The following is a 13,376-nucleotide window of genomic DNA, read 5'->3' on the forward strand; positions in this document are numbered from 1 at the left end:
AAAAAAAAATCTATTCTTTTTGCACCAAGCTGTAAGTACCTTGAAGTTAAGAACCAGGTCATAATAACCTGTATTTCCTGCAGTGACCAGGAAACAGCAGTGCATGGGTTAACACATTCCATATCTACTATAATATGCACCATGCAAGGCACATTACATTTATTTAATTCCACCATAAGCTTATAAATTAGGAATTATGATCTCCATTTCTCAAGAGAGGAAAGGTGACTTACCCAAAGAAATTTTTATTCAGATGGACTCACTCTTTTCAATATACTTTGTTTCGTTAACTTCAAAATTTTTTGTATTTTAAATTTTTGTGGGTACATAGTAGGTGTATATATTTAAAGGGTAATGAGATGTTTTGATACAGTCATGTAATGTGAAATAATCACATCATGGAGAATGGGGTACCCATTCCCTCAAGCACTTATCGTTTGTGTTACAAAGGATCCAATTACACTTTTAGTTATTTAAAAACATATAATTATTAACGATAGTCACCCTGTTGTGCTATCAAATAGGTCTTATTCATTCTTTCTATTGTTTTTTGTACCCATTAATTAACTGGTAACACCATCTCCCCGTCTCCTCACTACCCTTTAGTAACAAGTTAACTTTAGTTAAATTCTTATTTAAAAAATGATCCCCAATTTATTTTATTTTCCACTGAGAAGTAACTACTGTGTGGGCAACCAAATAAATGGTTGTGAACTTGAACTCAAAAGTCATTAGTAAAATATTTGGGCAAAATAATTTAATTACAGATATACAAATGGCAAACAGGCATATGAAAAGGTACTCAACATCACTCATGAGAGAAATGCAAATCAAAACTACAAGGAGACATCATCTCACCCGAGTTAAAATGGCTTAACCCAAAAGACAGGCAATAACAAGTGCTGACAAGGATGTAGAGAAAACGGAACTCTCGTACACTGTTGGTGGGAATGTAAATTAGTACAACCACTATGGAGAACAGTTTGGTGGTTCCTCAAAAAACTAAAAATAGAGCTACCATATGATCCAGCAATCCCACTGCTAGTATATACCCAAAAGAAAGGAAAACAGTACAAAGAGATACCTGCACTCTCATATTTGTTGTAACACTATTCACAACAGCCAAGATTTAGAAGCAACCTAAGTGTCCATAAACAGATGAGTGGATAAAGAAAATATGGTACATACACACAATGGAGTATTATTCAGCCATAAAAAAGAATGAAATCCTGTCATTTGCAAAATAATGTAATTATACTTTTACCCTGGACTTTTTATATTATGAGGAAATAACATTACATTTAGTGGTTACCTACAGTGGGTGAGGCATTTATACATGTTATATTATGCTATCTTATTTAATCCTCACAATAACCCAATAAAATATTCCTTTAGAAGAAGAAATGGTGACTCAGAAGTGCAGAGTCTTGCCTATGGTCATACAAGTAAACAGAACACATCACTCACTTCTTATGAGAAGAAATCTCACTATAACCCAAATGGCAGCTTTTCTTCTTAGAACATGTAATTTTCTCTTCAGGACTCCATCCTAAATATTTAATTTATATAATCATATTACTAGAGCATCTCAAATATTTATTTACATAGATTAATTAAAAGCACTCAAATCATAGGGCTCCAAAATGCATTTCAAAATAAATTCTGTTAAAGTAATATATTTCTTAGTCACTTTGTGGTTTATTGCACTTCCGGAACCAGCTATTGATAAACTTCCTCTTTTTCTACAGAAGCTATTTCAGTTTGCTAGAGGAACATTTTAAATCTGAATTGAACCACCCATTTTCCTTTCTTAGCCAAATCACCAAAATGTGCAGTTAGAACAAGAATTTAGCATTCTGCAAAAGAAGTTAACAGCTGAGGTAAGAAAATTTTTACACAATTTGGTTTGATCTTGCTTTATATAAAATTTATTTTAAAAACTGTCATTAGTGTTTGAAACTTAAACTCTGATAATCTAAAGATGTCTATAACAGGTTTTTGTGGTTTTGTTGCATAGAATTAAAAAATACTCAGTGTTCAGCTTGCCTCAGAAAAACATTTTCACCTAGGTTTGTATAAGACCTTTTAAGTTTATTTAATCTCACACACACACACAGAGACATATATTGAAACGGAGTCTTACTCTGTCTCCCAGGCTGGAGTACAGTGGTATGATCTCGGCTCACTGCAACCTCCACCTCCTGGGTTCAAGCAATTCTCCTGCTTCAGCCTCTCAAGTAGCTCGGATTACAGGTGCCCACCACCACGCCTGGTTAATTTTTTTGTATTTTTAGTAGAGATGGGGTTTCACTATGTTGCCCAGGCTGGTCTCCTACTCCTGACCTCGGGTAATCCGCTCACCTTGGCTCCCAAAGTGCTGGGATTACAGGAGTGAGCCACTGCTTCCAGCCACAGTCACATTTGTTAACCTTAGTTTTATAATTAAAAATAAACTATGGTCATGGCAGATAAAGGTAAGGGTTAGAAACATAACTAGATTCCACAGGCTATGACTGAATTTATAACCTCCAAAATATTAATTGTTAAAAGTTCTAAGGTACTTTTTATAAAATTTTCCTGTACATAATATAATCCATAAATTAAAACTTTTGTATCCCCTTTAGTTTGCATAGTAAGAATGGTCACCTTCACTTAGTTTAGAAAGAAAAAGAAATCAGATGTGCTATTTGATTAATATTATTATTATTATATGTGCTTCATTATTATTATACATGCTTTATTTTTTACATATAGATTTTTATACTTAATAATGATGACATGAAAACATTATGGTTCATTTTGAAAGCTTACTAAGCCAAAAGTGTTAGTCAATAGTCAAACATGCATGCATATATTAATATCACCTATGTGTTTATGTCATATTATGAGACTTTGGAACATAGCATAAGATAGAAGAAACCCAAAGAATAAACAATAGAAAATTGTTAATATGCACAAAAGATGCTTGCTGTGGGTAAAATGGGCAAATAAAAACTGCAAAGAGTATTTTACACACACTTGCAATTTTAGGGAATAATATGTTCATAGTGGGTGATATCCCATTTCAATACTTAATAAATACTCATGACTTTCTCTTAGAAGGATTTCTTCTAAGTAATTATTGTGGAAGTCAGAAAATAAAGATATTTATCTCTTTTTCAGATTAGGCTTGTCTATGTATTTTTCTGCTTCTAATATTTAGTTTATTTCATTATGCATATTAAGTCATAAAATCTTATTAAATTTTTTTCACTATCATATTTCATAAAATTAAACTAAAAAATTTCCCATGAATCCTTACGGTGTGTTTTTGTCATCATAGAATCCCATACATTTGTTTTTTTGTTGCTGTTTTGTTTTTTTTTTGAGACGGAGTCTCCCTCTGTCATCCAGGCTGGAGTGCAGTGGCACGATCTTGGCTCACTGCAACCTCTGCTGCCTCCCAGGGTCAAGAGATTCTCCTGCCTCAGCCTCCTGAGTAGCTGGGATTACAGGCACCCGCCACCATGCCTGTATTTTTGTATTTTTAGTAGAAACAGGGTTTCACCATATTGGTCAGGCTGGTCTTGAACTCCTGACCTCAAGTGATCGGCCCGCCTCGGCCTCCCAAAGTGCTGGGATTACAGGCAGGAACCACTGCGCCTGGCCCCATACATGTTTTTAAAGGATTATTCCCAAAACTAAAGTTTACTAGTAGTGCCTGTGTTTTCCAGCTAATTCCTACATAATTCTATTTAGAAGGGAACTTTAATTCTGATTAAGTTTGAATTGAGAAATATAAATCTGATGCCTTTCGACATCCAAGCTTTAAAAAAATCACCATAAAATTTTCAATAAACTAAAAAAAGGAGAAAAAAAAATTTCAGTAAACTTACTTTAATTACTTTACATATAACTCCCGCCAACTCACATCTCCTTCCTTCATAAAGCATTTCTATTTCATAACTTTTCTATGAAAGACAGTATAGCACATATAGTGAAATGTGATAGAAAGAAAGGATTCTGGCACAACATTAGCATGATTTTTGTATTAGTGCCACTACTTAGAGCTGTGATACTGCCAAGTTACCCAACATCTTGGTGTCTCAGTTTCCTTATCTGCAGGATGAAAAAACCACCACCTAGCTAATTAAAATAGGACACTGCTTAGCCTTTGGTGGGTGCTCAGTAAATGGTCACTATCATGATACAAGATGGTCATCAAATACTTCCTACTGTAGGTGAAGATCAATTTTTCTTTCCACTCTTCCTCAAGATGCAGAATGGCTGGTTTTTTCCTTTATCGTTTCAAAACTTCACTAGTCAGAGATAATACTACTGCTAAATTTTAATCTATTATGTTTGCAGCACAACTTTTATTATATCAAAGTAATTGATACAGCTATCTATATTTGCCTTTTGTCTAGGACATACTCTCCAAATCCTGATTCTCTTTAAAAGACAATGGCATACTTCCTATCATATCCAACTTAACAGCATCAATTTTAAATGCTGGACCCTTTAAGTACTTATGCACTATATTTATACGAACATGTCTATGGCCTGGCTTGGTGGCTCATGCCTATAATCCCAGCACTTTGGGAGGCCAAGGTGGGCAGTTCACTTGAGTCCAGGAGTTCAAGACCAGCCTGTGTGACATGGTGAAACCCCATGTTTACAAAAAACACAAAAATTAGTTGGGCATGGTGGCACGCACCTGCAGTTCTAGCTTCTCTAGGGAGGCTGAAGTGTGAGGATCGCTTGAGCCCAGGAGGCGGAGGTTGCATTGAGCTGAGACTGTACCACTGCACCGCAGCCTGGGTGACAGAGCTAGACTGTCTCCGAAAGAAAGAAAGAAAAAAAAAAAGAAAAAAAGAACATGTCTTATACATGGGGACTCTTGCTTCACTGTAACTGTCTTTAAAATGTGTAGTTACATTTATGTTTTTCTTTTTAAAATACTCTAAATATTCAGCAAAGAAAAAGAACCAAAATCACAGATTTAAACCTCATCAAAGTGCCAGCCTATAATAATGAGTAAAATACTGGCATATGAGGGCTGACAAATTTGGTATTTGCTTGAGCAGCAGACTAAGGGATTTATAGAAAAACTCTATATAAAATGTACACACGTACACGGGTTCTTCGGTGTAATTGCTAGGTATACTTTTGGATAGTGTCAGGAAAAAAAGGTGGGGGAGAGGATGGTAAGGATACTCACAGCAGACAGGAGAGCCTGAAATGAAAGGTAAATGAATTTGAACGGATGGTTCATTCTGGTCCTCCATTTTAGAAAGCAAGCTCCTCTTTACTGGCTCCCTACACTCACAAACACAGGCCAGCCACGGCAGAGCAGCATTTTGCCGTTGCTTCTTTCATCTACTTCAATCATCTCCCCCTACCCCCAACTTCTTCATTTTGCCTGCTTCAATCATCTACACTGTCTTCTTGCTAATTATATAACCACTGCTTTTTTTTCAGCTGTTTATTAACTTTTCTTCTTTTCTGTATCTTCTCTAGTCAATTGACCTTCCTCTTTTCTGTTTGCTGCTTCCTAGAGTTTTTTTTTTTCTCTTTTGTGTTATTCGTATTTCTTTGCATTGCCTTTTATCTTACTCTAAATCTTCTTCTCCTTTTTATTCCCCTGCCCAATATTGTTCTTTCCCTACAGAAAAATGTTGGTATTTCAGGTACACACCACTTACATATTTTAAAATGTGTATGCTAAATAACCTTCCACACACTGGCCTCATTACCTCTGAGAAAAAAGTCAGTTTTTTCCACTACTATATTCCCTATTTCTTCTTCTTTTAAATCTTTCTCCTCCTTCTCTGGACTATGCTGAACTGCCATCATAGAATTCTAATATGGTTTCTAGTATTCTGATGTAGCAGATCCTAGGAGGATAAAAAGCTAACTGAAGTGTGGTAGAAAGTGTTAGGATAGGCAAAAAATGGAATTTGGTTTTAATATTGCCATAACCATTAACTGACAAGTGAAAATCTCATACATGGAGGGTTCCACCAGCTTACTACTGACATTAGAGGATAGGAGCCTATCAAAATTGATCTTACAAACTAACATGGATTTATAATTATGTTCCGGTTTGGGCTCTTTCCTTCTCTAATTCCTTTTTCAGCTAACTGAAAAGAGGAACCGTATGGTTTCCTTATTTTAAGCAAAGTCACAAAAGAGGAAACATTTTTGGCTAAAGACAATTCATGGCTTGTATTTTCTGATGCTTTGGATAGCATTAAAACACATTTTAAAAATGAAATTCAGAAGAATAAGAATTTTTTCCATTTTTTAAAGAAGCCCCCTCCCTTTTTTTTTTGTAATCTATAAGAATAATGGGTAGGAACTGCATGGATGATGACCATCTAAAGATGATTCAGATCCCTATATCTGTGCCAAAAGTGTTCACATTTTCCCTTTTAAATCTTTTGCAAAATGGATAAAAAGCAGAATTTATTAATTTAGATTTCACTGCCTCTGCTTATATTCTGGTAGAAGTACTAGTAAAAAGCAAAAAATAAAATGGAAAGGAATCAAGAAGCCCAATACAGGTTAAATGCTTACTGTACTCCTAATATATAAGGCATTATACTACAAAGAAATCAAAACATAAAAACATGAGGCAATAAAGGGTAGTAAGAAGAACGTATGCTTTGGAATCAGGTGGCCCTGGGCACAAACTCCCAATCTGTCACTTACAGTGGTATAACATCAGGCAAACTGTTTAACTCATTTGATGCTGTCTCTTTATCTGTAAATAAAAGATCCCCTTACCTTCCTCATAAAGTCAAGATTCGGTGAAATAAAGTATGCAAAGCTGAGATAGTATAACACATAGTATGCTCTAGATAAGTATTTTTCTTTCTCCTTTCTGTCTTCTTCAAGGTTCTTTATAATCTTGTTCGGGGAAGTAGGTATAAGAAAATGTGAAAAGTAATAAAAAATAAACACAGTTACTTAAGAGAATAGAAGTGTGAATGAGGGACATACATGAATTATGTAAGGAACCATTAAAAACAATAAATGAGAGCTAGGGGGAATTCAGTAAATGACTAATCTGTTTGGGCTGTAGTCGGTCACCGAGAACTTGGGTTAAGAAGGGGAATTTAAACTGAGGTCTGAAAGATGAGGACAGATTCAGATATGCAGCCAGAAAGAGGAAGAGGCTAGGTGTGGAAGAAGGAAAAACAAACAAACAAACAAAAAACACCATTGAGCATGGTAAAAAACAGCATAAAAGTGTCTGTTTTGGCAGGGGAAAGCGTGTGTTTAGAAAGTATGCAAGGTGGGAAAGGGATGCATTTGGCTGGATAAGAAGTTTCAGTCATGATATGTGAATCTGGACTGGTTAACTCAAGCAAGAAGGAAGAAAATTCAATTTAGAAGTTTTATCTTAACAGGCCAGGCGTGGTGGCTCACGCCTGTAATCCCAGCATTTTGGGAGGCTGAACTGGACAGATCACTTGAGGTCAGGAGTTCGAGACCAGTTTGGACAACTTGGTGAATCCCTGTCTCTATTAAAAATACAAAAATTAGCCAGGTGTGGTGGTGCATGCCTACTGTAGCCCCAGCTACTCGGGAGGATGAGGCACAAGAATTGCTTGAACCCAGGAGGTAGAGGTTGCAGTGAGACAAGGTCATGCCACTGCACTCCAGCCTGGGTGACAGAGCAAGACTCTGTCTCAAAAGACAAAAAAAAAAAAAAAAAAAAGGAAGTTTTATCTTAACAGAAAGAGAAAACCTTCAAGCAAGGGAAGAGTAACCTGATCATGCATGCTTTTAAGATTAATTCAGCAGTGTGCAGGAGAGTTCAAAGGAGAACTGTTTTAAAATTTAGACTTAAATTATTCGTATAGGAAAAAAAAATGACATACCTTTTCTTCTACTAAAATAGGGTCATTTATCTTCACTGTGTACCAAGTGGTAGAGGAGTAAGCAATGAAAACTATTTAGATACGCTGAGAAGGTAATCTGTAAAACCTTTACTGCACCTTCCAACAGAACATCAAATCTCTCTAAATATAGGCTTATGAGTGAGAAGAACTATAGTTTCTAATCATGTATACCAATATCTAACACCCTAAGATTTTCTATTCTCTAATGTTAAGAGATAACCAAATGGTTGCCATTGTGTTTGATGATGTGCAAAACAAGTATATTATACTAAAAGTTGCAAATTGTCTCAGTAGAACTCCTGACTTTAGAGAAAAGGCAATTGAGAACAGGAAAGGTTAAGCAACTAGTTCTCATGGTTAGATAGGTAGTTAGATGGGAGAAGTAGAACTGAAACTTAACTCTCCAAGTTTTAGCATCTACCACTTCCCAGAAAAAGCCCAACCTGCCAAACTTTCATATGTGCCTTATTTTCCTGTGCCCACATTGTTGCTCTCCCTGGCTGGAAATTTGTTTAATTAGTTCTTACAGACCTTTTAAAATTCAGTTCCAGTTTTACTTCACTGAAGCCTTCCCAGGCTAGGTTAACTTCTCTGTACCTCTCCTGCATACCTTTATGAGAAAGCTTATCAAATTATTGTAACTGGGCCAGGCGTGGTGGCTCACACCTGTAATCCCAGCAAGTTGGGAGGTCGAGGCGGGCGGATCACCTGAGATCAGTTCTCGACCAGCCTGGCCAACATGGTGAAACCCCGTCTGTGCTAAAGATACAAAAGTAAGCCAGGCGTAGTGATGCGTCCCAGCTACTTGGCGGCTGAGGGAGAAGAATCACTTGAACCCGGGAGGAGAAGTTTGCAGTGAGCCCTGATCACGCCACTACACTCCAGCCTGGGTGACGACAGAGTTAAGACTGTCTCCAAAAAGAAACAAAGAAAGAAAAAATTATTGTAATTATTTTTTAGGTTTTTTTCTTTCTTCTTTTTATTTAGAGATGGGATCTCACTATGTGGTCCAGGCTGTTCTTGAACTCCTGGCCTCAATAAATCCTCCCACCTTGGCTTCCCAAAGTGCTGGGATTACAGGCATGAGCCACCACGCCTGGCTTTTACTGTTTGCTTCTACCACTAGAATCTGAAACACTTGAAGGCAGTAACTATCTTTTTTTTTTTTTTTTTTAATTTTTTAAAATCTCCTAAACCTAGAGCAGGGCTCCACACAAATGTGGCATTTACCAATAAATGAATGAAAGCAGCAGCAGGACTACTTGACCAACTGGATTGAATTTATTCCACCAGATTCAGAGATCACTCTAGGATTTTTAAGCCTAGGACTCTGAGTTGAATTGAATCCTTTAAAAATATGCAATCTTAACATCAGGCTACCATGCTATAGCGACACTGAGGATGCTGCAAAGATTACTAATAGACTCTGTGTCTGTGCCTAAGAAACTTAGAGGTACCATTAACAGATAAAGAGAAGTCGGAAGAAGAGTCAGTTGTGAGGGTAAAGATGAATTCCATTTTAAATATGTTAAATTTCCTGATAGTGGGATGGAGATATATATATGTGTGTTTATATATATATACACACATATACACATATATACATACGTGTGTGTGTGTGTGTATATGTGTATATATATATATAAAAACATCCACCAAGAAGTCATACAAATAGAATTAGGACAAAGAAGATGTAGACTGGAGGTAGAAGTTTGGGAATTGTGGCATAAAGCTGAGAACTAAAATCTTACAGAATCAGGAAAAAAGAGAAGTAGGTAAGGGTGAGGACTGAATATCAACCATATTTAGAAGGCAGAAGAAAAAGAGCTAGTGAGAGTAACATGAAAGGAAGACTGATTACAAAAAGCTACTTGAATATTAGTGAAGGAACCGTAGTGACTAATGTGGTCAAGGAGGGGAGGGGAGAGAAGAAATAAAAAAAAATTGGATTAGGTAATAGATGGTCACTGGTGTTCTTCAAGGCAGGAGAATCAATATATTTCTAGTAGTAAATGGTGAAAAAAGGTAGAGAGCACATGGATCCAGCATATAGAGCCTACGCGTTTTGAGAAGTATGACTGAAGTGAAGTACTGAAATATAATGAAGCTAGAGGGGCAGCAGAGCCAAGTGCAGAACTTGTATTAATAAAAGAAGAGAGACCACTGCTTACGAAGTCAAAATGCTGTATGATGGGTTAGAGTATACCCAAGAGTTGTTACACCAAGCCTACAGTGTATCAAGTCTAAATTATAATAACTACTAATCAACTACTACTAATTAGGAATAATGTCTACCTACTTTATGCCAGGCATTATAATGAAAAGTCAAAATTTTAACTAGACACCAATGACGCCTAACTGTCTTTCTCTTTCATTTTAAACCCACTATAGATAAGGAGGAAATATTCTGAAATGGATCCCAAATATTTCATCTTAATTTTGTTTTGTGGACACCTGAACAATACATTTTTTTCAAAGACAGAGACGATTACAACAGAGAAGCAGTCACAGCCTACCTTAGTCACATCATTAATGTCACATGTATTGGCTAATTCTCAAAACACAACAGGGAATCCTTTCGGTCAACCAATGCAATTCAACGACATTTCTTCTAGACAATCAGTATCACCTGCCAAAGTCACTGCTGGACAACCAACACCAGCTGTCTATATCTCTTCTGAAAAACCAGCAGCACATACTTCTGCTGGACAACCACTTGCCTATAACACCAAACAACCAACACCAATGGCCAACACCTCCTCCCAGCAAGCTGTGTTCACCTCTGCCAGACAACTACCATCTGCCCATACTTCTACCACACAACCACCACCGCCATTTGTCTACACTTTCACTCAACAATCATCAACTGTCCAGATCCCTTCTACAAAACTAATACCACCAACGGTTCATAATCCATCTACACAACCAATATCAACTGTCAAAAATTCACCTAGGAGTACACCAGGATTTATCTTAGATGTTACCAGTAACAAACAAACTCCACAAAAAAACAGTTATAATTCAACAGCTGCCATACTAATTGGTGTACTTCTGACTTCCATGTTGGTAGCTATAATCATCATTGTACTTTGGAAATGCTTAAGGAAACCAGTTTTAAATGATCCAAATTGGGCAGGCAGATCTCCATTTGCTGATGGAGAAACCCCTGACATTTGTATCGATAACATGAGAGAAAATGAAATATCCACAAAACATACATCAATCATTTCACTTACACCCTGGAAACCAAGCAAAAGCACACTTTTAGCAGATGACTTAGAAATTAAGTTGTCTGAATCAAGTGAAAACACTGAAGACTCCAACAACCCCAAAACAGAGAAAACAAAAGATCAAGTAAATGCTACATCAGAAGATAGTGCTGATGGATCAACAATTGGAACTGCTATTTCTTCTTCAGATGATGCAGATCTGCCTCCACCACCTCCCCTTCTGGATTTGGAAAGACAGGAAAGTAACCAATCTGACAAACCCATAATGACAATTGTATCTCCTCTTCCAAATGATTCTACTAGCTTCCCTCCATCTCTGGACTGTCTCAATCAAGATTGTGGAGATCATAAATCTGAGATAATACAATCATTTCCACCCCCGCCTGACTCACTTAACTTGCCCATGCCACCGGTAGATTTTATGAAAAATCAAGAAGATTCCAACCTTGAGATCCAGTGTCAGGAGTTCTCTATTCCTCCCAACTCTGATCAAGACCTTAATGAATCTCTGCCACCTCCACCTGCAGAACTGTTTTAAATATTACAACTTGCTTTTTAGCTGATCTTCCATCCTCAAATGACTCTTTTGTTTTTCTTTATATGTTAACATATACAAAATGGCAACTGATGGTCAATTTTGATTTTTATTCAGGAACTATCTGAAATCTACTCAGAGCCCATGTGCATAGATGAAACATTTTTTAAAAAAGTTATTTAACAGTAATCTATTTACTAATTATAGTACCTATCTTTAAAGTATAGTATATTTTACATATGTAAATGGTATATGTTTCAATAATTTAATCCCTCTGAAACAATCTACATATACTTATTATTACCCCAGTACAGTTTTTTTTTCCCTGAAAAGCTGTGTATAAACTTATTGTGAATAAACTTTTATGTTTCCATTTCAAAGACTGGGGTGGAGAGGAATAAGAGACTAAGTATACACTCCAAGTTTTAAATTAATACCTCAAGTATTAAATAAATATTCCAAGTTTGTGGGAATGGGAGATTAAAATGCATGTCTGAGAATAGAGAAACTTTCTTCTTGGTTTCATCACGAAGAGTAAAGCAAACATGTTAAAACATCAACTGAAGGGTTGGGTTAAAGACATTTACCCTGAAAAAAATATGAGGATACATCATAAAATGTAAATATTTTCCTATCATGTCGTGGGGAGGCACAAATTTTAAAACTAGCATCTTTAAAAAGTTTCTTCTTTATAAACACCCAAACAAAATCAAGTTTTATAAAGAAAAAAAGAAAAAGAAGACTATGGTTTCATTCTAAATACGGGTGATTTTGGGTGATTTTTTTTTTCAGGAAAAAAGACTATCAAAACACAGATGATTCTCAACTTTTTACTAAACTTATACTTTCTGACGCTATTCACTCTTAAATCACCTTTCTTATACAGAATTTCATCTTTATCCATTATCTGACAATTGGTAAGTCTGAGTTATTAGAGTAGGAATGGGCCCAATCTTTGTCAAGAGTGGTCATCAGCCTGAGATTTTGGGGATGCCAGCCTGTGTCTGCAGAAGTGCTCCTTTGCCCAACAGGCACATACTCTTCCTCATTAGTCCCATTTAACTCCAGGGGGAAACAAGCACTTAGAATAAAATGGTAGCCCAGTCTTGGAGAATCACTCAGAGTTCTGGGATTTTCAGAATAGAACATAGCATTTATTCATAGCACTGGCATTCATGACATTAACAAAGCTCCATATTTAATAAGAACCAGTTGGGTTTTGGACACAGGAATTTTACGTACAATGTTTTTCCTAAAATCTTTCAAGCCATCTTTACTGACCATTAATTTTTTAATCTGTAGAAACACTTCCTTGAGCTTCTTTTCCTGAATAAGCATAATACTTATTGTCATATTACATTACATCTTTTGTCTTCCTCATTAAAAAGTTTCTTTCATGTATTCTTCAAAGTTAGTACTTTTTTTTGAGACAGAGTCTCACTCTGTCACCCAGGCTGGAGTGCAGTGGCATGATCTTGGCTCACTGCAACATCCACCTTCTGGGTTAAAGTGATTCTCCTGCCTCAGCCTCCTGAGTAGCTGGGACTACAGGTGTGCACCACCACGCCTGCCTAATTTTTGTTTTTGTTTTTGTTTTTAGTAGAGACAGGGTTTCACCATATTGGCCAGGCTGGTCTTAAACTCTTGACCTCGTGATCCACCTGCCTCAGCCCCTCAAAGTGCTGGGATTACAGGTGTGAGCCACCGTGCCTGGCCCAAACT

General features: G+C 36.5%; 2 protein-coding genes across 2 annotated transcripts in view; one reads left to right on the forward strand and one right to left on the reverse strand.

Moving 5' to 3' along the window:
- The window catches only part of NF1 (neurofibromin 1), a 294,673-nt gene that overhangs the window by 61,648 nt on the left and 219,649 nt on the right, over positions 1-13,376 (reverse strand).
- On the forward strand, positions 1,729-12,158 carry EVI2B (ecotropic viral integration site 2B). Its single transcript, XM_033184287.1, has 2 exons — positions 1,729-1,880; positions 10,281-12,158. The coding sequence occupies exon 2, from the start codon at positions 10,302-10,304 to the stop codon at positions 11,655-11,657; it is 1,356 nt and encodes a 451-aa protein (XP_033040178.1). The 5' UTR covers positions 1,729-1,880; positions 10,281-10,301; the 3' UTR covers positions 11,658-12,158.

Source organism: Trachypithecus francoisi, unplaced genomic scaffold (assembly GCF_009764315.1).
Source record: "Trachypithecus francoisi isolate TF-2019V2 unplaced genomic scaffold, Tfra_2.0 Lachesis_group20, whole genome shotgun sequence".
Classification (NCBI taxonomy): Eukaryota; Metazoa; Chordata; class Mammalia; order Primates; family Cercopithecidae; genus Trachypithecus; species Trachypithecus francoisi.